General features: G+C 35.7%; 1 protein-coding gene across 1 annotated transcript in view; it reads right to left on the bottom strand.

The window, feature by feature from the left end:
* Positions 1-26,806, bottom strand: part of SYT10 (synaptotagmin 10) — a 69,114-nt gene that overhangs the window by 23,436 nt on the left and 18,872 nt on the right. Inside the window, exons 2-3 of the mRNA XM_004771824.3 lie at positions 25,509-25,866; positions 11,232-11,799 (exon numbers count right to left, since the gene is read on the bottom strand). Of these exons, the coding sequence (XP_004771881.1) occupies positions 11,232-11,799; positions 25,509-25,866 (926 nt within the window). The remainder of the gene's footprint in view (positions 1-11,231; positions 11,800-25,508; positions 25,867-26,806) is intronic.

Raw genomic sequence — 26,806 nt, 5'->3', positions numbered from 1 at the left:
GACTCCCTGCTGAGTGTGGAGCCCTGTGGGGGCTTGATCTCACAACCCATGAGATCATGACCTGAACCTAAACTAGGAGCTGGACACTCAACTGACTGAGTCACCCAGGTGCCCCTACAAAATGTTCTTTTATCCATTATTTTCTCTGGATCTGGATGGCCAATATATCATACTTGGGACTCTATGCATAATTAGACTGTAGTTAAATGTTTGCAGCCTATATGCTTTGACAAAAACCTGACTGGGCATAATTTTCTGTTTCTGGTTATTGGCTCTCTTGTAGACTGGTATTCAATAAGTACCTGTAGTTGTAAAACATCCCTTTACTTACCATGGGGGGTCAGATTGTACATAGAGCACTTAAAAATTTAAAAGCACTCCAAAGACATGAATAAAATTGATATTTAGTCAGTAATATCTCTGGTTTAGTGAATTAAATTTATAGAAAGACTGAATGAAATATAAGCCATGGCATAGTCTCTTATAACATTGTCATATTTTATTCAAGTTCAAGATTGAAGAAATGAGTAAAGAAAAAGTGTCTCATTCATTTTAAAAAAAAATACAAAGGTGATTCATTTAGGAAATTTAATTATTAGGGTAAGAAATTTAAAACACGAAAGACACTGGGATATTAGAAATCAAGTAGATAAAAATGGCTGTATGCAAAAGTATAGCATGTTGGTGATAAATAACACTTGGCAACTTTTATAAGAAGTTGATATTTATTATCTCCTTTTATTTTCAAAATATTCCTGTGGGGCTGATATTATTATAAGCTTTTTTTTTTTTTTTTTGTGGATGAGGAAACAAGTTCAGAAATGTGAAGCAAGTCACCCAAAGTTTTGGATCCAGAAGGGAGCAGACCCAGGTTTCTAGTGAAACTAGACTCATTTCATTCAGTTCCTGTAGATTTCTACTTCCCTCTGAGACTTTCCCCAGCAGAAACAGTGTTTCAGATTTTACTAGTCAGGACAAGAAACTTTAAATTGTTTTCATGGTCTTAGATTTCAAAGCTAGTAGATGAAGTGCTATGTTTCTTTGAAAAAATTCTTTAGAAACTAGAAAATCAGTGACTTAATTTATAGGAAATTTTAATGCAGTCTATTAGAAAGAAGGAGGAGAATATTTTGAATGTTCACATTTAAAAGTCAACTGCATATTCCCTTAACTATATAAGAGCATGTTAATAATAAACTAAGTGCAAGAAAGGGACAACTTTAACTCATGGTACTTTTAGAACTATACTGAACTCCTAAAATTTGCAACAGATGTTGCTAGCATGTTCTGGAGCTGAAGAGCTTCTCCTTATCTGCTGCAAGTTCCAAATATTAAAATACAGTGGGACACAAATGATAAAATTCAATTATACCCCAAATACAGATTTTTCACTGATTATGTCTGAGAGGAAAAATTGTCTTGAAATTTCCTGAACATTGATTCCAACTGTTCTTTTAAATAAGGCCAAGAGAGTCATTACTTAATTCTCCATGAATTTTGATAGAAGTTGTTAACAAGGTAGATTTGATAGTATTATATACTTTAAAGGCCTTAACTCATATTTTTGTCATAAGTATATTAAAACTTCCTTTAATTCAAATTATGTAAGTATTTTGAGATTTCAATCCTGTAAGCTGAAAATTGAATTTCCATGTTAAAAAAATTCAATTCTTTTTATTTCATATTAGTATATTTCAAACAGATTAACACTCCAATATAATTCAAGACAAGGAACACTGAACTAAGAGTTAAAGATTTAAAATCTAGTTCTGGATCTTCTGTTAATCAGCTGGGTGAGCATAAGTGATTTTTTTTTTTTAAACATTCCAAGACTTCATTTTCTAAACTATAAAATTAAAGGACAACATTTGAACAGTCTAGCAATTCTAAAACAATATGACCACATGATCTGGACATGAGTGTTCTTGAAACCCTACTCCAAACATACTCTAGAATTTTAAAATTAATATGAAAAGACTTCTGACCTATTACAATTCTCATGCATTTTACTCTGAGAAAAAGATCACAGGCCAATATTTAAATGTATTGATTTTATCTGTATATAATTCTCCCAACTTAGGTATTTTATTAGAAACCTAAAAGCAACAAACTGGAGAGGTAAGGAATTCAAGAAGCATTTATACCTTTAATGGAGATGAAACAGTGTAATAGAAGAGCGATGGACAGAAATAAAAATCTGCTTTTTAAATTTATTATGCTAACTAATGGTCATAAAGATCACCACTCTTACGTAAAGGTTTAATTATTCAGTACATTTTACTTAAAAACCAGGGACATGCATAGTTTTATGAAAGTTTCTATTTTGAATTTTTTTAAGAAAGAAATTGGGCACATAAGCATGTTTGAAACCTATAATATTAACAAAGACTTTTCCAGATGACTCGAAATAAATGATCTAATATTCCTGTCTAAAATCTTGGTTTTTAAGAGGTGGAAATTCCGACTTTTTCAATTGTGATGAAATGTGAAATTCCATTTTAAGGAGTTCCTTTGAAATTCTCTGTGTATAAAGATTAGAGGATTTTAGCCATTTTCTCACTTTGTGTGGCTGAAGGCTTTGTCTTACAATCAAGCTTTTAAAGGACTAAAGGTAGTGAACACACACAATATATCAGACACATGGCAAAGTCCAAGAAGGTTATAGGGAATTCAGTTATTTGCAATCAGGAATTTTTTGTTGTTCTTATTTTCCCCTTCAGGTTGTCGAGATCCAGGAGGAAAGAGATGGCACAAACAAGCTAGACTAATTCCAGAAGGCTTAATGAAGGGACTATCTAGAGATGTGAGCAGAGGTAGGGAAGCCTCAAAAGAGGGTACAGCATTGGACACGGGTACCAGGGGAGGTTGTGATGACCCCTAGGTCTGAAAGGACAAGGGGAGGGGGACAGCTACCTGGGCTCAGAAGGAAAAAGTGGTGAAAAGAAAAGGCTGCTTTGAGAGGAACTGTGCCCTCCGGTGAAGGACATTGTGAGCCTGAGACTATCTCTCAGAGAAAGATGAGAGAGAATCCTTATCCAAATGACATTCTCCTCCTGCCCTAACATCCTTTGACAGAATCCGGAGAACAGTGTCTGCGGACATAACTGAGGTACCAGACAGCAAGGAGGGTGGAAGAGAGTGAACCTGAAGGTCCGGACACACGGAGCGTATCTAGCATTTTAGCTCCCGAAGTTTGATCGGATGCACTTAATAAGCACATGGAGAGGTTGGTAAAGGAACAAAGAGGAAGAGTGCCTGGTGTAAAAGGAAGAGTCGGGTTAGGTTACAGATGAGGGGAGTACAGTGTGACATTATGAGTATATACTTCATAAAAAAATTATATACTCACTGAATCACAGTATACAGTAACTAATAAGGTTTAAATAAACTCTTGCACAAAACTTTCCACACTACATAGAAAAACATACCACCTAAAACTATCTCCTACCGTAATAATAGGACATACCATTTTTTTTTTAACACCGAGGTCTTTATTCCTGTTTAATACGTAAGCCACATCAACAACAACCGAAACCATATCCTTATGATAGCATTCTGTAATACTTCTTGGCAGCTAACATACAGTAAGCATTGATGAATGCCTGGCTCTCCTTAGCATTTATCTTTATTTACTCTATTCAACAAACTATGGGTTTGCCTTCTCATAATCCCTGTTTTACAGATAAGGTAATTAAGGTTCAGAGAGATTTTCTAACTTGCTCAAAGCCATAGAGAGAAGTGACACAGCAGGGAGGCAAAGCTTGTTAGTTTGTCCCAGAGCCTTAAGTTCTCAGTGATTAGGCTGTAGGGCTGCCAACGGTAGCCAGATGGGGAGAGGGTGAGCAGGGATGAGGGAGGCAAAGGGGAAGCAGGGAGAGGGAGAGACCCCAGGGTGATAGAGAAGTTAGAGGGCAGTATATATAATCTTCACAAGTCAAGCAAGGTAGGAATTTAAATTGGAAATTATGTGGATGCAATGAATTTAGGAAAAAAAAAAACCTTCCTTTTTGAATAACCCCAAATATTATGACTAAAATGTGGTCAGGTATCAATTTTTGACTATTTTTCAGTGACTCAGAAGACCTTACTGTGCTTACCCAACAATTCTCTAAAAAGTGTGGCTTCAGTGTTGAATTAAGACTAAAACAATTTAAGTTTTAGATATGCATTAACTTTTTTTTGTTTGTTTTTGTGAAACATAATGCTGTAACCAGTATTACAGGAATCTACTACTTAACCTGATAATAAAGGGCTAATTTAATTGCTGTGGGCTATTTTAAAACAAATTTGCCATCAATCTTTCATGTGAAATACAAAGGCAGTCAAAACACATGGAACACTGAAGCCCTGTTCTCTAAATGTACATAGATGAGATTTGACTTTCAAAATAATATAAAAAACTATGGTGATTTATTAAATACCAAATATTCATGAGACAAAGTTCCTTATTTTTTTCCCCCTTTTCCTCCTTTTGCCCTTCCCTCCACTCCCTTCCCCTCTGGCAACTACTAGTGGTTTAGTTGTTGGTTTAGTGGTTTAGTTGTTAGTTGTTTGTTTGTTTTGTGGAGACAAAGTCGCTTAACAGTTTGCTTGAGTTGATCAGGAGCTGAAGCCAAGGGAAAAAACCACACTTTGAGAAGCTGCATAATCTTTGGATAGTTTATGACAGTCTCTATTATTTTGAACTTAATTTTAATTTGATTTTATATTGCTACATAGGTACATGCTATAAATTCTTGCAAAATGACTAAAAGACCTTATAGGTAGGTCATAGAATTTATTTGCATCATTTGAGTTAATAGTCAGTTAATGGTGGTCCATTATTAGCAGATGTGGTATCTTTGACACTCCAGAATCAGGTTTAGTGCAGAGATGAAAGAGAAAATTAGGAATACCTAACAAGGAGCAGATATGGGTTCATTGTCCCCCAATCTGCAGGCCTATGACCGTAATATTTCTTGCTGCAACCCAAAGATTGAGCTAGATGGCCGCTGACCAAAAAGTTTACTCTCTACTGCCTTGACTTCCACCACACTTTTTTCTTTAGAATGAAGTTGGAATTTTGCCACCCCTTAAAATGTTATTGGATAACAAATTATTCCAGAGTTAACAAATTTTAAAAGAGAATTGATAGCTAAATGCAAAAGAACAAAACAAAGTAAAAAATAGTATTATTTTGATCCTGGAATAGATCCAGGATGCTCATTGGAAAAATTAAAAATATATCAAGAGAAAAAAGAAAACAAATTAAAAAAAAATTTTTTTAACATTCAAAGCTACTTTGGTACTGTGTATTAAAATACATTACTTCAAATTCATTCTCAGCTAGTACATTCAGGACTCTGATTGGTACAATGAACACAATAGTTTCTTTGTATTTGGCATGTCAAGGTCTACTCTTTCAAACTTGACAGATCCTTAGTTAAAAGATAATAGATTCAAGTACTTTATAGCTGTAAACCAGGTCAGTGTGGTTATGTGCATATACTCTCTTTTCCTGTGAGAATTCCTAAGTGTCTAGAACGTCACTGGTGCTGAAAAAAATGTTCATTGATTAGATGAGTGAATAAATATGTAAAATAGAGGTAGTTTTATTCAAAACCAGAAAAGCTTTTCTTTAACTACCTATACTTTCAGTGGCTTCTTGAGTGTGCATGAGATCACTACATTTAAATATTCAAAATACATTAGTCTTTATAATGAGTGACTTCTTGAAAAAAGGTAATTAAAAATTTTAAAAATATACTTACATAGCTTAAAAATTAATGTATATAAAGCAATATGTTGCAAATTATTCCTTTTCTACATTCATCTAGTTTCTATCATTTTTGCCAATAGTAACTAACTTAGTTTCTTGTGTGTCCTTGAATAGGCTTTACTAATATATATAAACATATAAATATATATTTCTTTCTTATTGTCAAAATAGTGGCATAGGGTACACACTGTTCTTCAAAGCGATTTTCCCTATGTTGGGAGTTATTTCTATACTAGTGCAAGCAGTGACTGGCTTGTCACATTTCTGGTATATGGTGGGATGCTCCTTAAAGTAAAAATTAATTTTTTGCAAAGAATAAAGACATATCTTTTCATTTCCTTATTCCTTAACCTTCCTTTTTACTCCCAATCTTAAATTTTAAAAACCTTACTAGGGATGCCTGGATGGCTCAGTTGGTTAAGTGGCTGCCTTTGGCTCAGATGATTATCACAGTGGCATGGGATCAAGTCCCACATCGGGTTCCTTGCTCGGCAGGGATCCTGCTTCTCCCTCTGCCTCTGCCTGCCACTCTGCACGTACTCGCTCGCTCTCTCTCCCTCTCTCTCTCTGACAAATAAATAAGTAAAATCCTTAAAAAACAAAAACAAAAAAAAAACCTTGCTAATTCCTGATAAAAATATTAATCCTTCTTGTATAGAAATAATTAGTAATGAAATTATAAATACAAAACGTGTGACTTTGTTTTAACCTGATAGGATTTCTGACAATAAAATATTCCTGCTTTATTTTGCATATGAATTTATGCCACACACTGAATAAATTTTTAATTTTTTGTAACAGAAAGTAGTGTTAACAAATAGAGCTAATTTATATATTTGTAAACAACATGGTACAAGATTGCACTGTTTTTTCCCTCTGGTAGTGGTAGATTTATACTTATATACATTCTTACACTTGACCATCCATAAAAATTTGCTACATTAATTTTTTCAACAAGTATTACTGATTAGTTAGTAAGTGCTCATATACACTGTAAAGGATACAAGAGAGACACAAGATGATTTCTGTCTTTCAGCTAAGAGGCAAGGGGATGACAGAAGACCTCTACTTGGAAAACGTTTAAATACATGTCACAGATGGCACTTCCATTGCAAATGTTAGATTCTTTCCATTTCCATTGCTACCAGCCTCAGCCAGTCTTTATTTCATCTTACCTAAACTGCCATGTTAGACTCCTTCCTGGCCCCTTATTTTTCAGAAGCTTCTATTCGTACCCAGTGTACATATGATGACACAGAAAGTAACAGCTCTAATAGTTTATACTCTTTTTATAAAAACAAAATAAATATAAACCTTAATAGCAATAAAGGGCTTACTGATTATATGTAGTTTAAATAGAACATTCTACTTTTGGTTCCCTTTAGTTCCTTCTTCATCTCATATTCCTGAACTCACAGCCTACTGTTTTCCCCCTGAACATGTTCTAGAACTCGCTTTCTTTTTCCTCATGCATTTTTTCTTCAAGAAACATCTCCTTATTTCAGAATTCTGTCATCCTCATATGGTGATCTTTTATAATATATTCATATTAGACATAATCTGTATGAGAGAGATTGAGAGCAAATGTGTGTGTGTGTGTGTGTGTGTGTGTGTGTGAACAAGACCACATTTGTGGAGATTAAGAGGAAGATATTATATAGTGTTATTTATATATTAGCATATACTTCTTTACTTGTTTCTTCTATCAGGCTAAAGTTCTTGACCAAAACTTGTATTTTACTAGTCTTTATTTCCACTTTAGAAAGTATAAGCTTTGTATGTACAAAGTTCTCAGTAAGTACTTACATAGTCAAATTGAAGTTATTTGAATCCAGTGATGCAGAAAAAAAAAATCAATTTCATTTAATGAACTGGCCTAGGAAGATTTTTTTGAATAAGGCCTTGAACACGACTTTGGATACATAGGGGGAAAAAATTGTGACAGAGATTCTATATTAGAAATTTGTTGGAATGAGACAAGATAATTAAAAACAATAATCACAAAAAAGCAGCAACTCTGATTTCCATAGAGTTCTATTTTTAATAATTATATCATTGGCTTGAAGAAGTACAAAGAAGTCCGTGGCATTTATGTCAAAATGATAGTAAAGTATGACTTAATGATACTAATGAGATTCATTAAACATTAAAGATATATTGACTATTTCAAGTTGATGACCAAATTTTTTGACTAAATTTTAGAATTTTTGAGTTGGAGGTTTGCAGTATATAAAGGTCCTCCTTTAAAAAACTTGCATATGATTACTTCAAATAAGAACTTTATAAGAATGGCTTAAAATCTATGTTTAACTAGTTATTTATGTGTATTTGTCATTAGTGTCTCCTGATATAAAAAGAACTAATACTTTAATTCAAATATGTTTTGTCTGTTACATAAATTCTTTTAAACCTCTATTCACATAGCTGGATCACCTTTACAGGTTTCTGTAAAACTTGGATAAGTGAAGGTGTATGGCTTTTTATTTTTTAATTTCTTTTTATTTCTTTCCTTTCTTTCTCCCTCTCTGTAGCAAACTGTATTTCTGTATGAAATTATTTAAAGTTAAAATGTGTAAGTAAAGATAGTTTCTTAAGCAAACTTCAACCTATATTATTTTACTTTATTAATCTTAAATATAAAATTGTTTAATGATTTTTCAAAAGCTGAAGCGAAGATTTCCTTAAACATAATACTATCCTTAAAGATGATACTAGTGTATATTGTGAGCTTTGGTTTCATAGTCAAAAAATTAAGGTTTCATTATTATCTTCCTAACAGAAAAGTCATAAACAGTATCTAGAACAGTGGCTCAATGTTCCAGTTACAGAGAAATATCATTTGGCTAGAATGATTTAATAATATATTTTATTATCTACCTACTGCTTTTTGCAACCAGAATATTGAAATGAAAATGTCTATGGATGTTGTACTTAGAATAAAGACACCGCAGAGATAAACACATCCTAATTTCTAGAATCTGTGACTATGTTACCTACAAAGCAAAAGGGACTTTGCAGATGTGATTAAGATTACTATGAACTTTGAGATGGGGAAGTTATCCTAAATTTCCAACATAGGCCCAAGAATGTGTTTCAAAACAATTTTTTTGCATCCCTATTACTTAGAACATACCAAACCCATAGTAGGCACTTAGCAAATATTTGTTGGATGAATAAAAGAAGTAATAATACAAGATTGGGGAATTAAGAGAGAAATACCTAACAATAAATAATTATCTGTATTTGTAGAATTCCAGAAGTGTCATCCTTTTTAAAACATAAAAATCACCCCTATTTTTTCCCTGTAGAAAAATAAGTAATAAGGTGAAAAACACCGTGAAATCAAAACAGCTCCAATGTACCTTTGAAATATGATCCAGTTTGAAAATTTCTTCGTTCCCTATAAATGTTGGAAACCATGGAATAAAAACCTAACAATTGAAAATGTTATGATGATGCAGTGCAACAAATTGGAAGTATAAAATTTTAAGTTACCTTATCCGTATAATAATTATAGTGAAAATATAATAATCCCCAAATACTGATTTTAATTAGTAAAACACTGATGGGGGAAAAATTAAAAAGGAATTACTTTGAATTAAAATATAATTTTCTTATTTTTAAAATAATCCCTTATCTCTATTAAAAACTGCTACATTTTGGGCGCTTGGGTGGTTCAGTTGGTTGGGCCACTTCCTTTGGCTCAGGTCAGGATCCTGGAGCCCCTGGATCAAGTCCGGCATCCGGCTCCCTCTGAGGGAGCTCTGCGGGAAGTCGGCTTCTCCCTCTGATCTTCTCCCCTCTCATGCTCTCTCTCAAATATATAAATAAAATCTTTAAAAAAAAAAAAAACCTGCTACATTTTAAGATTATACATTTTGCTAAAATTTGGACAAAAGATGGCAAATACATAAAGACAATCTGGTGGTAAAAAATTAAATGATGGGCAGGGTGGACCAGAGGGGGAGATGAACCATGAGAGGTTATGGACTCCGGGAATCAAGCTGAGGGTTTTAGAGGGGAGGAGGGTGGGGGGATGGGTATGAAGGAGGGCACATGTTGTAATCAACATTGGGTGTTACGAATCATGGAATACTACATCAAAAGCTAATGAGGTGCTGTATGGTGACTAACATAATAATTTAAAAAATTTAAAAAATTAAATGACTCCATTGAAAAATCAAGAAATCAGGGATGCCTGGGTGGCTCAATTGGCTGTGTCCCCCTCTTGATTTCTGCTCAGGTCATGATCTCAGGGTCCATGTGAGCAGGGTCATGAGAGCAAGCCCCGTGTTGGTCTCTGTGCTGAGTATGGAGCCTGTTTAAGTTTCTCTTTCTCCCTCTCCCTTTGCCCCCGACCCCAAGTTCATGACCTGCCTCTCTCTTAAAAACAAAACAAAACAAAAACAAATCCAAACAATTCTGCAATCTAACCTAAGCAACCAGTTTTCTAGTTCCAATTCCATAATTCTGTCCTAGACAGATAATCTCAAATAAAGATTTATGGAACAAAGAACACAATAATTTTTAGCGTAACGAATTTATGCCTAGGTAAATAGATCATACATTTAAACATCATGCACTAAAATAAATTTAGCATGAAAGAAAACCAGTGTGGGAATATTTTTTTATTTTTTAAAATATTTTATTTATTTATTTGATAGAGATCACAAACAGGCAGAGAGGCAGGCAGAGAGAGAGGGAAGAAGCAGGCTCCCTGCTGAGCAGAGAGCCCAATGCGGGGCTTGATCACAGGACCCTGGGAGGGAGAGGCTTTAACCCACTGAGCCACCTAGATGCTCCCCAGTGTGGGAATTTTTAAACTTAGTTTGATCTCAATAATTTTAAAAATGTATAGAAAAAATTTAGAAAACAATATGCCATAATTATACACATAATGAGTAGCACTATAGAGTATTTTAATTTTGTATGGTTCTTTACTGTTTTCCCCATTTTCATTACTAAAGTTATTATTTTATATTCAGAGAAAGCATTTTATAATGTAAATGAAAAATCCTAATATAAACAGTCACTTATGATCATTCAACATTTCAAATTCTGTAATCATATCTAGTGCATGAAAGCCTCTGTAGGAATGGGCTGTTTTAAATTCAAACAAGGGCTTTTCAAAACAGCATCAAAATATTTTTAGGTTTGATCTGAGGAACAAAATTTTCTTAAATAATGAAAGTCAGTATTAACTATGAGAAGACAAGTTACAAATAAACATTTTTAAAGAAAAAACAACTACTATTTTTGGTAACATAAAGAGCTATATTTTATTTACGTAATTACCAATATTGTGTTAGGTATCTAAATTATTTTATGTATGTAATCAAAGCCTACCTTTGCAGGTTCTTAGAATATAAATTCTACAATTTGTAAACTTACTCCAAGAAGCTGGGTGATAATTAGTTTTATGTACCACTGCAGGTCAAATAAAAACCAATATACTGGGGGAATTATTACTTACCGTAGTAGCGCAATGAATATCTTTCCACACTGTGGCTTCCCTGGAGAGATCAGAGACTTCAAACAAATTATCAAGAATCACTTCCCCAATCATGTCATGTCTAGAAAATCTGTCAAAATCATACACACTGAAATGTAGTTTTCGGTTGCTTAGTTGATCATATGCTACGGGAAACTGAAACGTTTCATCAAATAGAGGATTTAAAGTCTTTCTGTGCACACGGGTCTGAAATTTCTTTTTCCTATCTGGAAGAAGATACATCTTCACATAAGGGTCAGAAGTGCCTGTGAAGTCTTTAGCAGGGAGATCTAAGGCTTTGATAATTTTAACAACTAGAAGTTCGTTTTCATAGTCATACTGGAGGGTGAAGTTAAGTTTCCCACAAGTTTTGATATCTTCTTGCCTGTTGCCCTCAGAGTCAACTGATTTCTGTTTGTAGAGCTCTGGTTTTATCCTCCCAATGCTGGTTGTTGTTTCTCCTCTTTGTAAAACGGGTTCTGTGCCCATGCTAAAATCAACACTGGAAACCTGCATTTGCCTTGGTAGGTGTCTCCTGAAGGAATTGTGGCTGTACATACACATACATACACACACACAAAATAATTCAGGAAGATCATTTTGATGACAACATTATATGGTAGCATGTAAACTTTCTCCCATCCCCAGGATAATGAAAGCAAGGCATTTGTATCAATGGACAGCCAGCCCCCCCACCTGACACACAGACAGAGAGACAGACACGCAGACACACACACACACACACAATCAAAGGGCTACTTTTGAAAAATCAGAAATGCAATATTTAAAGGAAAAGTCTTCTAAAATGATAACACCTGAAACACTCAAATGTACATTTTCTTTGAGATTTGAGAATTTTGTACTCTTAACCACAAGCATATAATTACATACTATTGTAAAAAAACGGGATTACCAACAAAATTTAGTAATCCACAAAATACCACGAATCATCAGTCATCTGGTTATATCTAAGTGTAAGTCTTATGTAGACAAATCATTCACATGGCTGATTTCTTTATATCTGCATACTTGTGTCTCATGAATCTCATGTTTACAGACTATCCCACTCCAATAAAAAATATAAGTCCACCTATTCTTATACTGTGTTAATTATTTCTAATAGTTAAGATAACTAAATAAGTATTTACTTGTAAAAAGAATATTTAGTGGTGACAGCCAAAATTAGTACATTTTTTTTTCAACATTGAGTGTGCTTCAGAAATCCTGAGGATTAAAAAATGTAGAATGTTAGAATTCGGGGCCAACATAATAGGGTGTTTTAGAATTCAAACTGACTTTCCTATTATCACTGTTACTATTCATCTAGTCAACATTTCCAGGACACCAGCTAACCAGTATCTTTTTTTTTTTTTTTTAAAGATTTTATTTATTTATTTGACAGACAGAGATCACAAGCAGGCAGAGAGGCAGGCAGAGAGAGAGAGAGAGAGAGGAAGGGAAGCAGGCTCCCTGCTGAGCAGAGACTGATGTGGGGCTTGATCCCAGGGATCATGACCTGAGCAGAAGGCAGAGGCTTTAACCCATTGAGCCACCCAGGCGCCCCTAACCAGGGTCTCTTAAATGTGATTGTACTAAGATTTGCTTCTCTTCTACTACTCTGTGATTTCCGGCAGGAAACGAATCAACTTATGTAACTACTCAATGCTTAGTCCCAGGTCTTTTGTTCTTATTTTCCTTAGTCTCTTTATCAGGCTAATTGTTTCCTGGACTATAACGGTCAGCTTAAATCTGAAGGTCTCCTGCCTTTATCTCAGATATATAAGCTTCTAGTTCCATATTTCTATATCTTTAAAAGAGACTTTCTAAATGCTTATCCTAATTTTGCTCCAAACTCAATCAAAATCATTATTATCTGCCTTTTACTCCCAAACTGGTACTCCCTTCCACAGTCTTAGAAAATAGCTCTAACATTTTTATCAGTCACTTAGGCTTAGAAGCCTGGTTTATGGTTTGAATCTCCTTTCCTTTATTCATGCAATTTACTCAGTTTTCTAAATCTTGTTGATGTTTGCTTTGAAACATCCCATATACTTGTCCATTCTGTTTCATTTCCATTGCTACTCAGTCCAGAGCCTCATCACCTTATACTTGGCTTTTTATACTAGCCTTTGGCTGATTTTCCTTCTTTAGCTCTCTCTTACACTTAACATCTATCTATCTATTACTTCTAAATCCTGTACCCTCTTCTGTTGTTTATTATATCAGATCTACATTATTTTTTACAGCAAGTGCTAAGTAATATTGAGGACACTGCTTATCTAATACTTGACTCATTGATATACACGACTGATTTAAGAGGGATAAAAAACTAGCGACAACCAGAGTTAAGATACCTAGCCAAGATACCATTTGAGAAGTAGTTTGAGGAGCTGAGGAGGTTGAACCTAGCAAGGATAGGAATCTGGCTTCTAATATCTAAAGGACAGTCATGGAAGAATTAATAAGAATCAGCAGAATTACAGGGAAAGGTAGATTTCAGCTTACTATAGTGGAACATTTAAAAATATCTAGAGCTGTCCAAAATGCTGAAGTAATGAGCCTCCACAGACCCCAAGTATAGAAACAAAGGTCAGATGTTGAAGGAAAATGTTTCTGCCTCAAGTGAGATGAGGCTAGACTTCTCAGTGTTTAACACTTAATTTTTATAATTCTCTATCATTCTGTGATTTTTTAATAATTTATTCAAGATATCATTTTATATATTAATAAAATACAATTTTATTATGTAAACTATATATTATGTAAAATCATAATTATAACCTGAGGTGTTCCAAATTCATCCTCTTACATTGAATTAGCTTATTTTCTATTAGTGGGACTGAAATACTAAACAACTTTTTTTTTTGTATGTGGCACTTTCCATATTTCCTTTTTATGTTGTTGTTTCAAGTATTTATTTATATTCTAGTTAGCTAACATGCAGAGCAATATTGGTTTCAGAAGAATTTAGTTATTCAACATTTACATATAACCCCTAGTGCTCATCACAAGTGTCCACCTCAATGCCTGTCACCCATTTAGCACATCTGCCCACACACCTCCCCTCCAGCAACCCTCAGTTTGTTCTCTATAGTCTTTCATGCTTTGCCTCCAACTCTTTTTTCCCTTCCTTTCCCTAAGTTTATCTGTTTTGTTTCTTAAATTCCACTTATGAGTGAAATCATATGGTATTTGTCCTTTCTCTGAGTGACTTATTTCTCTCAACATAATACACTGTAGATCTGTCCACATCATTGCAAATGACAGTTCATTCTTTTTCATGGCTGAGTAATATTCCTGTGTGTGTAGGTGTCTGTGTGTGTGTGTGTGTGTTTTGTGTGGGTGTACCACATCTTTTTACCCATTCATCAGTTGATCCTTTGGGCTCTTTCCATAATTTGGCTATTGTTGATAATGCTGCTATAAATACCCCTTTGAATCAATATTTTTGTATTCTTTGGATAAATAGTAGTGTAATTGTTGGGTCATAGGAGAGTTCTATTTTTAACTTTTTGAGGAACTTCCACACTGTTTTCCAGAGTGGCTGCACCAGCTTGCATTCCACCGACACTGTAAGAGGGTTCCCCTTTCTCCGCATCCTCGCCAACATCTGTTGTTCATTTTAGCCATTCTGATATCTCACCATAGTTTAGATTCATAGGTCTCTAGTGATGAGTGATGTTGAGCATCTTTTCATGTGTCTGTTAGCCATCTGTATGTCTTCTTTGGAAAAATGACTATTCATATCTTTTGCCCATTTCTGAACTGGATTATTATTATAATTATTATTATTTTGGATGTTGCATTTGATAGACTCTTTATAGATTTTGGATACTAATCCTTTATCAGATATGTCATTTGCAAATATTTCCTCCCACTCTGAAGGCTGGTTTTAATTTTGTTGATTTTTTTTCCTTTGCTGTGCAGAATCTTGATCTCGATGAAGTCTCAGTAGTCCATTTTTGCCTTTGTTTCTCTTGCCTCCAGAGATGTATCTACAAGAATTTGCTATGACTCATGTCAAAGGGGTTGCTGCCTGTGTTTTAATCTAGGATTTTGATGGTTTCTTGTTTCACATTTAGGTCTTTCATCCATTTTGAATTTATTTTTGTGTGTGGTATAAGAGTGGTCTAGTTTCATTCTTTCGCATGTTGCTGTCCCATTTTCCCAGCAACATTTGTGGAAGAGACCATCTTTTTTCAATCAGATATTTTTTTCTGCTTTGTCAAAGATTAGTTGACCATATAGTTGTGGGTCCATTTCTGGGTTTCTTTTCTGTTACACTCATCTATGTGTCTCTTTTTGTGCCAGTACTGCCTTGATCACTACAGCTTTGTAATATGGCTTGAAGATTGAAATTGTGATGTCTCCAGCTTTGCTTTTCTTTTTCAAGATTGCTTTGGCTGTTTGGAGTCTTTTGTGTCTGTATGAATTTTGTTCTAGCTCTGTGGAAAATGCTGGTGGTATTTTGTTAGGGATTGCATTAGATGTGTAGATTGCTTTGGGTAGTATAGACATTTTAACAATATTTATTAAATATGAGCATGGAATATTTTTCCATTTCTTTGTGTCTTCCTTAATTTCTTCCATAAGTGTTCTGTAGTTTTCAGAGTACAGATCCATTACCTTTTGGTTAGGTTTATTCCTGGGGTCTTATGGTTCTTGGTACAATTGTAAATGGGATTGAATCCTTGATTTTTCTTTCTACTGCTTCATTATTGGTATGCAGAAATGCAACAGATTTTTGTACACTGATTTTGTATCCTGTGACTTTAGAATTCATAAATCAGGTTTAGCAATTTTTTGGTGGAGGCTTTTGGGTTTTCTACATAAAGTATCACGTCATCTGCAAATAGTGGAAGTTTGACTTCTTCCCTGCTGATTTGAATGCCTTTTCTTTTTGTTGTCTGATCGCTGAGGCTGGGACACTAAACAACTACTTAAATACTATAGAAATGGTACAGCTAATCCCATTCTAATTCTTGATACTTTTTTAGCCCTAATATGATAATGGAATACCATTTATTTCTTTAAGCCTATATATCTATCTTTGATATACAGGATTAGGGGCTTAAATTAGGGACAGGCAACTATTAGAGAATATTTAGGAAAAGTAAGAAGAATTTTAAAAGGAATACAAGTTCACACCAACCACAGTAAAAATCTCACTCCCTTCACTTGCCAGGTGCTTGACGCTGGGCAGCACCTCTCAGGGCTTCGGTCTGAAAAATGGTTGTAATGCTGTTACCTGCGCCATAATGTGTGGTGCAAATTATGTGAAATGATGCATGCCAAACATTCAGCCCTTTGCCTGGCACGTAGTAAATACTCAACAAATATTAGCCATTAATGACAATAAAAATGTTGATGTAAATTTTAAAAAATAATAAAGGAATACAAGTAGTATATGTTCTGAATTATGAAAGGGGTCTTATATAACTTAGTTCTATATTCAGTGTACTTAAGAGATTAGGAATATTTTGTTAAATAATTTAATATTTCTGCCCAAATCACATTCACTAATATAATGATTTTTTTAAAAAGATTTTATTTATTTATTTGACAGAAAAAGAGTGAGAGTGAGCAAGCACAAGCAGAGGGAGCAGCAGGGAGAGGGAGAGGGAGAAGCAGGCTCCCCGCTGAGCAGGGACCCTGACACGGGACTCCATCCCAGGACCCCGGGTTCATGACAAGAGTCCAAGGCAGACACTTAACCAACGGAGCCACCCAGGTGCCCCTATAATGATTTTTAAAGAAAACTTTTGTAAACAAAGCCCCCCAAATGTAAATTCCTTATATTTTATAGATTGATTCCACTCACACTCACTTATACTTTTCAATATCCTAAAATTTTAACCTTCCATTCTCTCCCTAAAAATCAGTAAATTCTTTCTTATGTCTCTGAATATAATTGTACAGCTGTAAAGCCCCTCCAGCAGGAATCAAAGAGTAGTAATGTTTTTGTTCCAGTCAGCTAGTGTCCTAATTATAGAGTAAATAGTGCATATTCTAAGTCATCGTTTAGCTAGTCAGTTAAGAGAAGCTGTAATTATTACAATGCTAAACTAGTGCCATGACAAAACAGACTCTTTCTTCTTGCTCCCCCCGCCCCACACCCCACCAGCCCCTTTTCTTCTTCTTTTCTGGAATGACATGATAAATGGCTAGTCTCACACAAATATACAACCGAAGTATAGGCCACTTGACTATTACTGATCTCATTCGTACCCTTCAGACCTAGAAGGGCAACACCCAGGCACTTCCCCAGGTAGGGAAGGAAAAACTTTCCCTGCCTTACCTGGAATATCTGACAGTAGCTAGAGTCAAAATTACTTGATGCCATAGGAATAACATGCATTAACATGGTGATTTTCAAATGCTTATTACCAATAGATCCCTTCCTTCAAACAGAATCAGAAGCCAGAAGCTGAATATGTAAAGACAGAGTTGGTCTGGTTGTCGTGTAGGTAGAGTCCTGGGATCTCACTGGAAACCAAGTCAGCTTTTCTCTACTAACCAGAAGAAGCTGCTTAAAGATCACAATGCTGACATGCGTGGGGAAAATGCTGACCTGGAATCAGACAGTTTGCTTCCAGCTTCCCTAAGTGAGAGCAACTTCGGGCAAGTCACGTAAACTTGTTGGAGTTTTACTCTCATTTATAAAACAGTCCTTTCAGTGTGAAGACTGAATGAGATATTAGATATGATGACTTTGAAAACTATAACTTCTCATATTCTGTAACAGTTATTATCACTAGAATTCAGGACACAAGGACCTGAAGTATGAATGCCATAATGAATTCTCTGATTCCGACAATCGCAAGCCTAGGGCTGCTGTTTGGGGCTGCCCAGGTGGCAGAAAGTCATTCCTGAGCGAGCACATCCTGGGTCACAGCCCTGGGTAACACTGGCCCTCCAATTCATTCACTTCTTAGAACCTAGCATTTCTCTTTTCCTGAAATGGGAAACCTTTATCCTATTACACTTAGCTGCAGTGTCTTTTTTTAAAAATGATTTTATTTATTTATTTGACAGAGAGAGGGCATAAGTAGGCAGGGCGGCAAGCAGAGGGAGAGGGAGAAGCAGGCTCCTGGCTGAGCAGAGAGCCCTGACAAGGACCCTGGGATCAAAACTGGAGCCAAAGGCAGATGCTTAACAACTGAGCCACCCAGGCACCCCTTAATTGCAGTGTCTTTACCATTTGTTAAGTTTACCTTAGATATTGCTTGAGAATTCAGAGAGGAAAAGCAAAAATATATTTAGCAGCATTTTACTGATTTATTCAATATGTTTAGAAGGAATTAATCTCTCCTTGTTTTTGTTACTACTGAACTTTTTATCAAAAACTGTCAGCATATATTAAACGTTACAGCCGTAACAGTTAAGAAGGCTTGAACTGTAAGACTAAATCAAGTTTGCAGTAAACTAAGTTTTCATCTTTGTTTCCTGTTTTCTTATATTCAATTTGAAACAAGAACAGGAGTGACTCATTCAACACACAAAAATCTCAGAACCCCCCCCCCACACACACAAAAAACAAATATATATATTGCCAAGCCTAACCAAGGCAAGGTACTGCATATATGAAGACAGACTAAGCTATATAATATGTCACAATGAATTTTTAAAAATAAAAACTGGACATCAGCAAAGTCTTCCATATCCTTAATCTCTTCTTTGAATATGCTTCTCACCTGATTGTTCAGTAGAAACACAGCTTTTTTCTAAGGACACGGTTCCCTCTTTGCCTCTCTCATGTGGTGGCTGATACGTTCCTCACAGTCCTTGTTCCGCTGGCTGGAGGTCGGGCAGTCATGCATTTGTCTTCTTTCCCATTGTCACTTTGACCCCATTCTCCCTTTATCCACTTCTACCAGCCCTGAAGCTCAAGTCAGCTAGTCGCATCCCCATTATTACTTGTTAGCCATCTATTGATTAACAAATCACTCCCTTTAAAGTCTTCATTATTTTCATTTCTTGGTTCACGAACACTCTGACAAATTTTTGTTCTGATTTCTAGCAATGCACATGTTTCTTTCTACCTTGTGGCCTCTAGGTTCTTTGAACTCCCCTCCTGCTATGATGCCTTTTACTTCCTGAAATTACTACCGTGTACATAGATTTTGTCATAATTAGCTACAAACTGTCCACAACCCCAATGTCATGCATCTCTCTCTCTGATCGATGCCTCTTATCTTTCTAGCTCAGACCCCCTTAAGCCCCCCAGACAACCTTTCCAAATTACCAGAACCTCCAATCTTTGACTATACCTCAATTTCATAATCCCTACTTCCCTGATATCGTTTCCCTCTCATTATCCAGTTTTAATTCCATGGCTAGTCATTAAAGTCACTCCCAGGGACACATCTCCAATTCCCTGTTGCTCTCTACCTTCTTAGTTGCAGGACAAAAAAATAACTGCAGCTCCGGTTGAATTCACGCTTCCATCATCTCTACACTGGCACATGTGCAAGTGAATGCAAATGGAGAAAAACATAAAACAACTCTCTCTGCTCCGCTTTAAATTCATGACCACATTTCTCATGTAAGCCCTAATGTAACATAGCAATCTCTTCTCCCTCTCAATCTCCTAGATTTGCAAGAAGACTATTTCACGTTCTCACCTTTCTACAAACTTTCATCACCCTTCTTCCTCATGCTAAGTCTCAGTTAAAACCCAGTTTTCCAATTCGCTCAGAAAAATTGAAGCAAAGAACAGAAACCTTCCACAGACAACATCTTATCAACCCTCTTAGCAGTATCTGTAACCCATATATTTTGCCTTAAAGACAATTCCTCCACTTATATACTAACGCCCATTTTCTCTCATGTCACCTTCAAGAATATTCCCTCTGGTTCTTGCATTATTAATCCTTCCTCTCAGTGGGGTCGCTTCTATCTGCATAAAAGACACTGTTGTTTCTCCAAAAATCTTTAAGAAAACCTCATACCACTTCCTCTCTCTGTACTACTATGTTTCTCTGACACATTTGTAGCAAAACTCCTTGAAAGAGTTGAGGACAGTCTGTTCACTGTTTAATTTGTTTCCTTCTATTCTATTTAAACATATTCTAATTAGCTTTTCACATGCTCAACCCCACCAAAACCAGTCTTGAAAATTTGAACAATGTCTTCCCCACATTGCTAAACTCACTCGGCAATTCATAGTCTTCATCCCAGCCAGATTTACCAGAGTCACTTAACAAACAGTTCATCTCTCCTGGTGGTTGACATACACTCTTCAGTTGGCCTCTGGGTTATACCTTCCTGGCTTTTCTCCTAATCTACTAGTGTCTACTTCTCAGTCTACTATGCTGTTCCTGATGTCTGCAAACAGTATATTGAAATGAGTTGTTTTCAAATTGGTCTTCCATTTCTCAGCCCTTTTCCTAGATGGTGCTCTTTATAATGGCAGAGACTACGTATTATTCATCTTTTCATGAATTTCATACTAAAATATACTGGGATTCAGGAAATGTTTGCTGGAATTTGTATTAGAATAATTTACCCTAGGGGTACCTGAGTGGTGCTGTCTATTAAACATCAGACTTTAGGATTTGGTTCAGGTCATGATCTTAGGGTCCTGAGATCAAGCCTCTCATCAGGGCTCAGCACTGAGCATGAAACCTGCTTTAGATTTTCTCTCCCTCTGCCCTTTCCACTCATGCTCTCTCACTTTCTAAAATAAATGAATAAATCTTTTAAAAAAACCATTTACTGGGCACCTGGGTGGCTCAGTCTGTTAAGCGTCTGCCTTTGCCTCAGGCCATGATCTCAGGGCCCTGGGACCCAGCCCCCATGTTAGGCTCCTGCCTTACCCAGGAGCCTGTTTCTCCCTCTCCTGCTGCCCCTCCCCTGTGCGTCTCTCTCTCTTTCAAGCTCTCTTTCAAATAAATAAAATCTTTTAAAAAAATCATTTACCCAAATACTCCTGTGACTAATGAAATCAAACATCCCAAGAATGATTTATATTATAAAGGAGGGCCCAATCAATTTATAATTAGTGTTTGTAAAGAGGAGATGATATTTATCAGTGCCAGAAAACTCCCATGTTTGATTTTATTTTATAAGGATTTTTCTCTGACCTTGGTACAAACAGTCATCCCATTTCAGAAAAAAAGTTGGAGTATTTATTGAATACATATTTCATGAAAAGGCTTATTTAACCAGCTCAAGCACCTGCACAGTATGTTTCATAAAATTTCAATTCAAAGAGCTAGATCTGAGGTCCTCACAGTTTTCGGTAAGTGTTGCTTCTTGATATCCTAGCTAGGTGCTATCTTTGAAACTCTCCATTTGTGTCACATCTTGCTTTCCATTCCTTATAGTGTCCTGGAATGGATAATTGTAATTTTTGCTATCTTTTCAGAGGAATTTAATTTAAAAAAATCTCTTAGACCTATATAATCCAGTTCTATGTATTTTTACATAATTCTTTCATTTCTCTTATGTGATGATTTTAAAAATTATTCTCCAAGCAATCATAGCTTATTGTAAATCCATGAGCACATATAAGTCAATGATTTCTTCTCATGAATGCTTTCTTGCTTTTGTTCATGTTCAGTTGGCTCTGCCATTAGGTTTCCCAATTACTTTTCACTTAGACACTTAGACTCCTCTCTAGCAGTGGCTAACCTACATAACTCCTCATCCTCAGCAATTTATTTTGCCACTTATTATTCACCTCTGCTGGGCATCATTAATAGAATGCATGGAAAATTGGTCCTCATACTCATCCTAGGAGTATACCATCATTAACCTCTTTCTAAAATGAGCAGTTTATCTCACAACCTGATGCTGTTATTAAAGGAGCAAAGTGAAGTGGAGAGATGACCAATCAATCAAAAGTGTCACTTGATGCTTCTTAGGTACCTACACAGTGATAGAAATTAGGAATGCATGAAAGTAGGCTACACAGCCTTGTTCTCTGAGAAGGTAGCATTGAGTTTGGCAAGTAGCTACAGCTTAATATTAGGACAATCAATAATTGCTAGATTGTAGCAACTCTCCTTTAAGTAATAAAGGATAATAGCTTATAACTGGCCAGAGAAAGTAGACTCTCAGATACATTTTCCTTAAACATCTTATAGTAGATAAAAAACAGGTCACCATTCCAGACATGGGAAGCAATACAAGCAAAAACACAGAGGCAGAGAGGTAAGGTCTACAGGAGGACAGTCAAAAGACCAAGCATTCCTTTCGTGGGCAGTCATAAAATATCCATTTGGATAGATAGATGAGGTTGTCAAATTCATTAATTTATTTTTTTTAAACTAAAAAATGTAGCCTGAGTTCCTTCAGTATTTTATCTAGGTGTCAAGAACAATACCGAAGTGAACTTGGCAGATTTTCTGCCTAAGAAAGCAACACAGAGCTGTATGTGTACGGGAATATGGAATTAAAATGCTTGCATGGTAGCTTGGTATCATCCAATTTTAATAGTTTGAATGGCAGGCCTTGCAGAGGTTTAGGCTATGCTTGTAATGATTTGAAGAGTCACGGTGCTTTTTATAAGGGGTCTTAGATTCTTCCTTCACAACTGCCCTCAGGCTTTTGTCTTTTGGTTGTTTGCTTTTTCCTGATTTTTATCATGCTTTAACTATTACATAAGTTCCTAAATAGATGTCATTTTATTTAGTCTGTCCTTTAAGCTATTGCCAAATTAATTTTTCTAAAACACAGCTCTTTATACAAGGGACTCTTCTGTGCCAAATATTTTTTGACAGGACAGAACTTGAACATTGTGGCCATGATTTCAAGGCCTCTTATACTTTGATTCTAGCTGACTTTCTCTTCTTCCTTTGTTCCTCCACTGAACTCCATTTTCTGATCAAGGTATTTTACCTGCTGTTTTTATGGTAACGTTTCCTATTCTGTGTCTTTTCACATAAAATGTTTCCATCTGGGATGCACACCTTTTCCCAGTAGCCATTCATGTGAATTCCTGGATTCCTTAATGGCCCTTCTCTCAGCCTCATGCTGGAAATAATCTTCCTGTTCTCAGAATTCCACATTCTTCATCACAGTTTGTACTTGTAATTCCTTATATTGAAGTTGGTCTTTCAAGTCTTGTCTTTGCATTATGTTGTAAATTTTTTTCCAGCTCCCTTGGATTTACAGAGTAGACGGAGTATGCATAATATTTGGTGATACTCATTACTAAATATCTACTGAATAAGACTACAGGATGAATGAACAGTCAGTCAATCAAGATACAGGCTAGAAGAATGTTAGTAATAAAGAAATAACACGGATGCCTCCTGGCTGGTTGCTTGGTCTCTGGCAGGCTGACGGGACCAAATGTACAGGCATTTGAAAAGGAAGATGAGAATCTGGAAAATTTGCCCGTTTCCAGCAATGCTGTTAAGTTCTGGACCAATCACAATGTCATGAAATTATAGAGACAAATAAAGCTTGAAAGGCTAAGAAGTTTGGCATCTACTGTCTGAGCCAAGTCAAAGGGAGTCCCAACAGCAGACTGGGGCTGGCATAGCCTAATAAGGTGATGATATCAAGCATTAAATTAATTGTGTGTATGTGTGTGTGCATGTATGTGGTCTGATTTTGCTACATTTTAGTGAGAAGTTAGGATCTGAGCAGAATAATCTGATCTATGATAATGTACATTTGATCACTGTGTCCAAGTGGGCTGCCTAATGCACTCAGCAATTTCCTCCTCCTTCTATATGAGGTCATTTCTGGTATGATGAAGTAATTAATGTAGCTGAGGAGTTTGGAGAACTACACACAATCAAGTTTTCTGCAAGCAATTCATCTCAATGCCAAAGAGATTAAAATCATGACTCTGATCATTCACAATAACCACTTACAATTTTAGATTTTTGAGAATAATGAGCAGGAAGATACCCTTATTTTTCAATCTCCAAACCATCTGTCCACAGCAGACTTTGTGACCAACATCTTTGAGTTCAGAAAACTATATCCCCTTGGCTTTCACACTTAAGCTGTGAAACCATCAATCTGGATAAATTTGAATTCTAACTTTGGCCAGCCGCATGACTTCAGGCAAATTTTTAAATCTCTCTGGGTTTGAGTTAATTCACAAGTAATGGGAATGATTAATAGTACTTACCTCATGCAAGTTGGCCAAGGATTAGCAGGAAGGCTGCCTGGCATAGAGGCTAAATTGCAAGTGCTCAAAATAATTCTTTCCTTCTTCCGTTCTTACCCACTCATATAAACAAGAAAATTCAAAGAGGCAGATGAAATGATATCAAAGTTCTAGTAAAACTTTGAATTTGTCTTCTACTTTTTCTCTTAGAAAATATGAGATATGTATAATTCAATCTTTATGTTTTTTTTTTTTTTTTTAGGACCAAGAGAGAAAGTGTCCTTGTGTCGGGTGCACTTATCAGTTAAAAGAGCTGAATAATTCTAAATGCTAAGCTCACTGATGTTCATAGCTGCTGCTAATATTTAAAAAAAAATGTTTTGTAAATTAATTGAACATTTTTACCCTAAATTTTTTGAGTTTCTTTAAAGCTTTATCCTCACACACACAAAATTTTTTTTACATTAGTGTAATTTGAAATACACTATAGCAAATTATTTTCATTCAAGAGATCTTCTGCTGATTCTACCAAGCAGAGTTAAAATGTATCTCCACAAAGAGGCCTCCCTTTTCCCTCATTTTCTGTACGCTCCTCAGTATGCTCACGATATTCACCAAAAGCCTGGCGGAGCGTCTCACACTCTGCCCAGTATGAGTTTGGTCTGTGTGGATTCAAATAACATTTTCCTGTGGTTCCATGTTGACAATGTAGTTGCTGAACAACTGTAGACTACACGTTAGTGTCTGTTACTCAATTTTGATTGTGAAGTTCTCAATGATTTCATGACAGACTTTGCAAATGGCTGTTTTCATGGTATTTATTGGTCAATTTAAACTAAATTGAAAGACTGCAAGTAGAATCTATTGAGCCATGATATTTCAAGGGAAAGAGTTCATAAATAATAATCTGTAGTTATATGATTTTACCGAGACTTCAGAATCTACTAAACTTCCTTGGTACTGCTCCCTGTTTGGCTCCTTTGTCTTGAGTTTCTTTGATCCTTACTCTGTCCTTTTCCTCTTTATTCAGTTATCTGTTTCCTGTGTCCTTCTCATTTCTCCTGTTTGTCTTTTCTTTTCTCCTTTCCCACCTCAGTTTTCTTTTCTATTATGAAATCACACACATACACACACACACACACACACACACACACACGCCCAGTTTTATGTATTTGATCTTTCCTTACCGGGATGAAGACGTAGGCTCAGTAGTTTGTCTTTGCACACGTGCATGTTTAATTAAATGTTCTTTTAAAGCAGTTTGGACTTCTGCTGGGATATCAGGGGAAGTGTGGCTGATTTTTATAGCAGGTTCAATAACTTTTAGAGCTGGCTTTTCGTTATCTTTAACTTCTTTTTTCTCTTCAGTTTCAAAAACTTCAGTAGGAGCACTTGAAATGCTCTGTGGAAGGGTACTGATGTTGGAAGTCACTGGTTTGCTCTTCCAGCAAGGCCAGCACAGCTTCCAGAAGACAAAAAGTGAAACAACCAACAAGGCCAGGCCACAGAAGCTGACAACCACCGCTAACAAGCTGACTGAAATATCTGGAAAAAATTACAATGTAAAGAAATGTTAATTCATTGAGAGTGTAGATAAAAGAGCAGCAATGGTGAGATAATTTACCTACGATTATTATTAATAGCTTTCTGACTGAGAATTATGAAATTTACTTTTAATTTATCTTTGTAGGGAGGAAAGATTAATAACTGTGCCTGAAAATTCTCAAAGGAAATATATGAAAACTTCAAACTGTACACAGAAAAAGCACATCACTTCCAGGAACACTACAAGGGGTTCAAGAGTTTGCGAAGGTGGCAGTTTATAATCTGTCTTGAAGTTACAAAGCTTAAGAAATTTGGAGAGGGGCACCTGGGTGTCTCAGTGCGATAAGTCTCTGCCTTCGGCTCTGGTCAATGTCTCACGGTCCTGGGATCGAGCCCCGCAACTGGCTCTCTACTCAGCAGGGAGCCTGCTTCCCCCTCTCTCTCTGCCTGACTTTCTGCCTACTTGTGCTCTCTTGCTCTCTATCAAATAAATAAATAAAATCTTTAAAAAAACCGAAAGAAACTTGGAGAATGCACACAGCAGGAAAGGCTTCTGTTTGCTTCATCTTTTATCTAAAGATGTAAACTTCTCACTCTTGAAGCAGAGAATAATGTCAAATATTTGCATAAACCACTTTCTATAGTCTAAATGAGGATAACATGTTACTAACAGAGAGTGGGTATAGTAATAGCATATTTTTAAATTCTCCAGGTCCGTTCTGATAACCTTGTATGTTCCTTCTTTTTAGAGTTCCAAATTAAGGATGTGTTACCTAAGTATCTCTAAAATAAACTTACTTTAAAATATTTACAAACTTAATACATGATAATTATGTAAAGTAATTTAAAGAAATATAGTAAAAAAAAAAAAAGTTAGTAAGATTGACTCAATAAATGAATGGGAGAGAAGGAACAAATCTCCTGTGCAGAATTTCAAACA

This window comes from Mustela putorius, unplaced genomic scaffold (assembly GCF_011764305.1).
Source record: "Mustela putorius furo isolate JIRA1106 unplaced genomic scaffold, ASM1176430v1.1 tig00537227_pilon_pilon_pilon, whole genome shotgun sequence".
Classification (NCBI taxonomy): Eukaryota; Metazoa; Chordata; class Mammalia; order Carnivora; family Mustelidae; genus Mustela; species Mustela putorius.
This window is presented reverse-complemented; position numbering and strand designations above follow the sequence as displayed.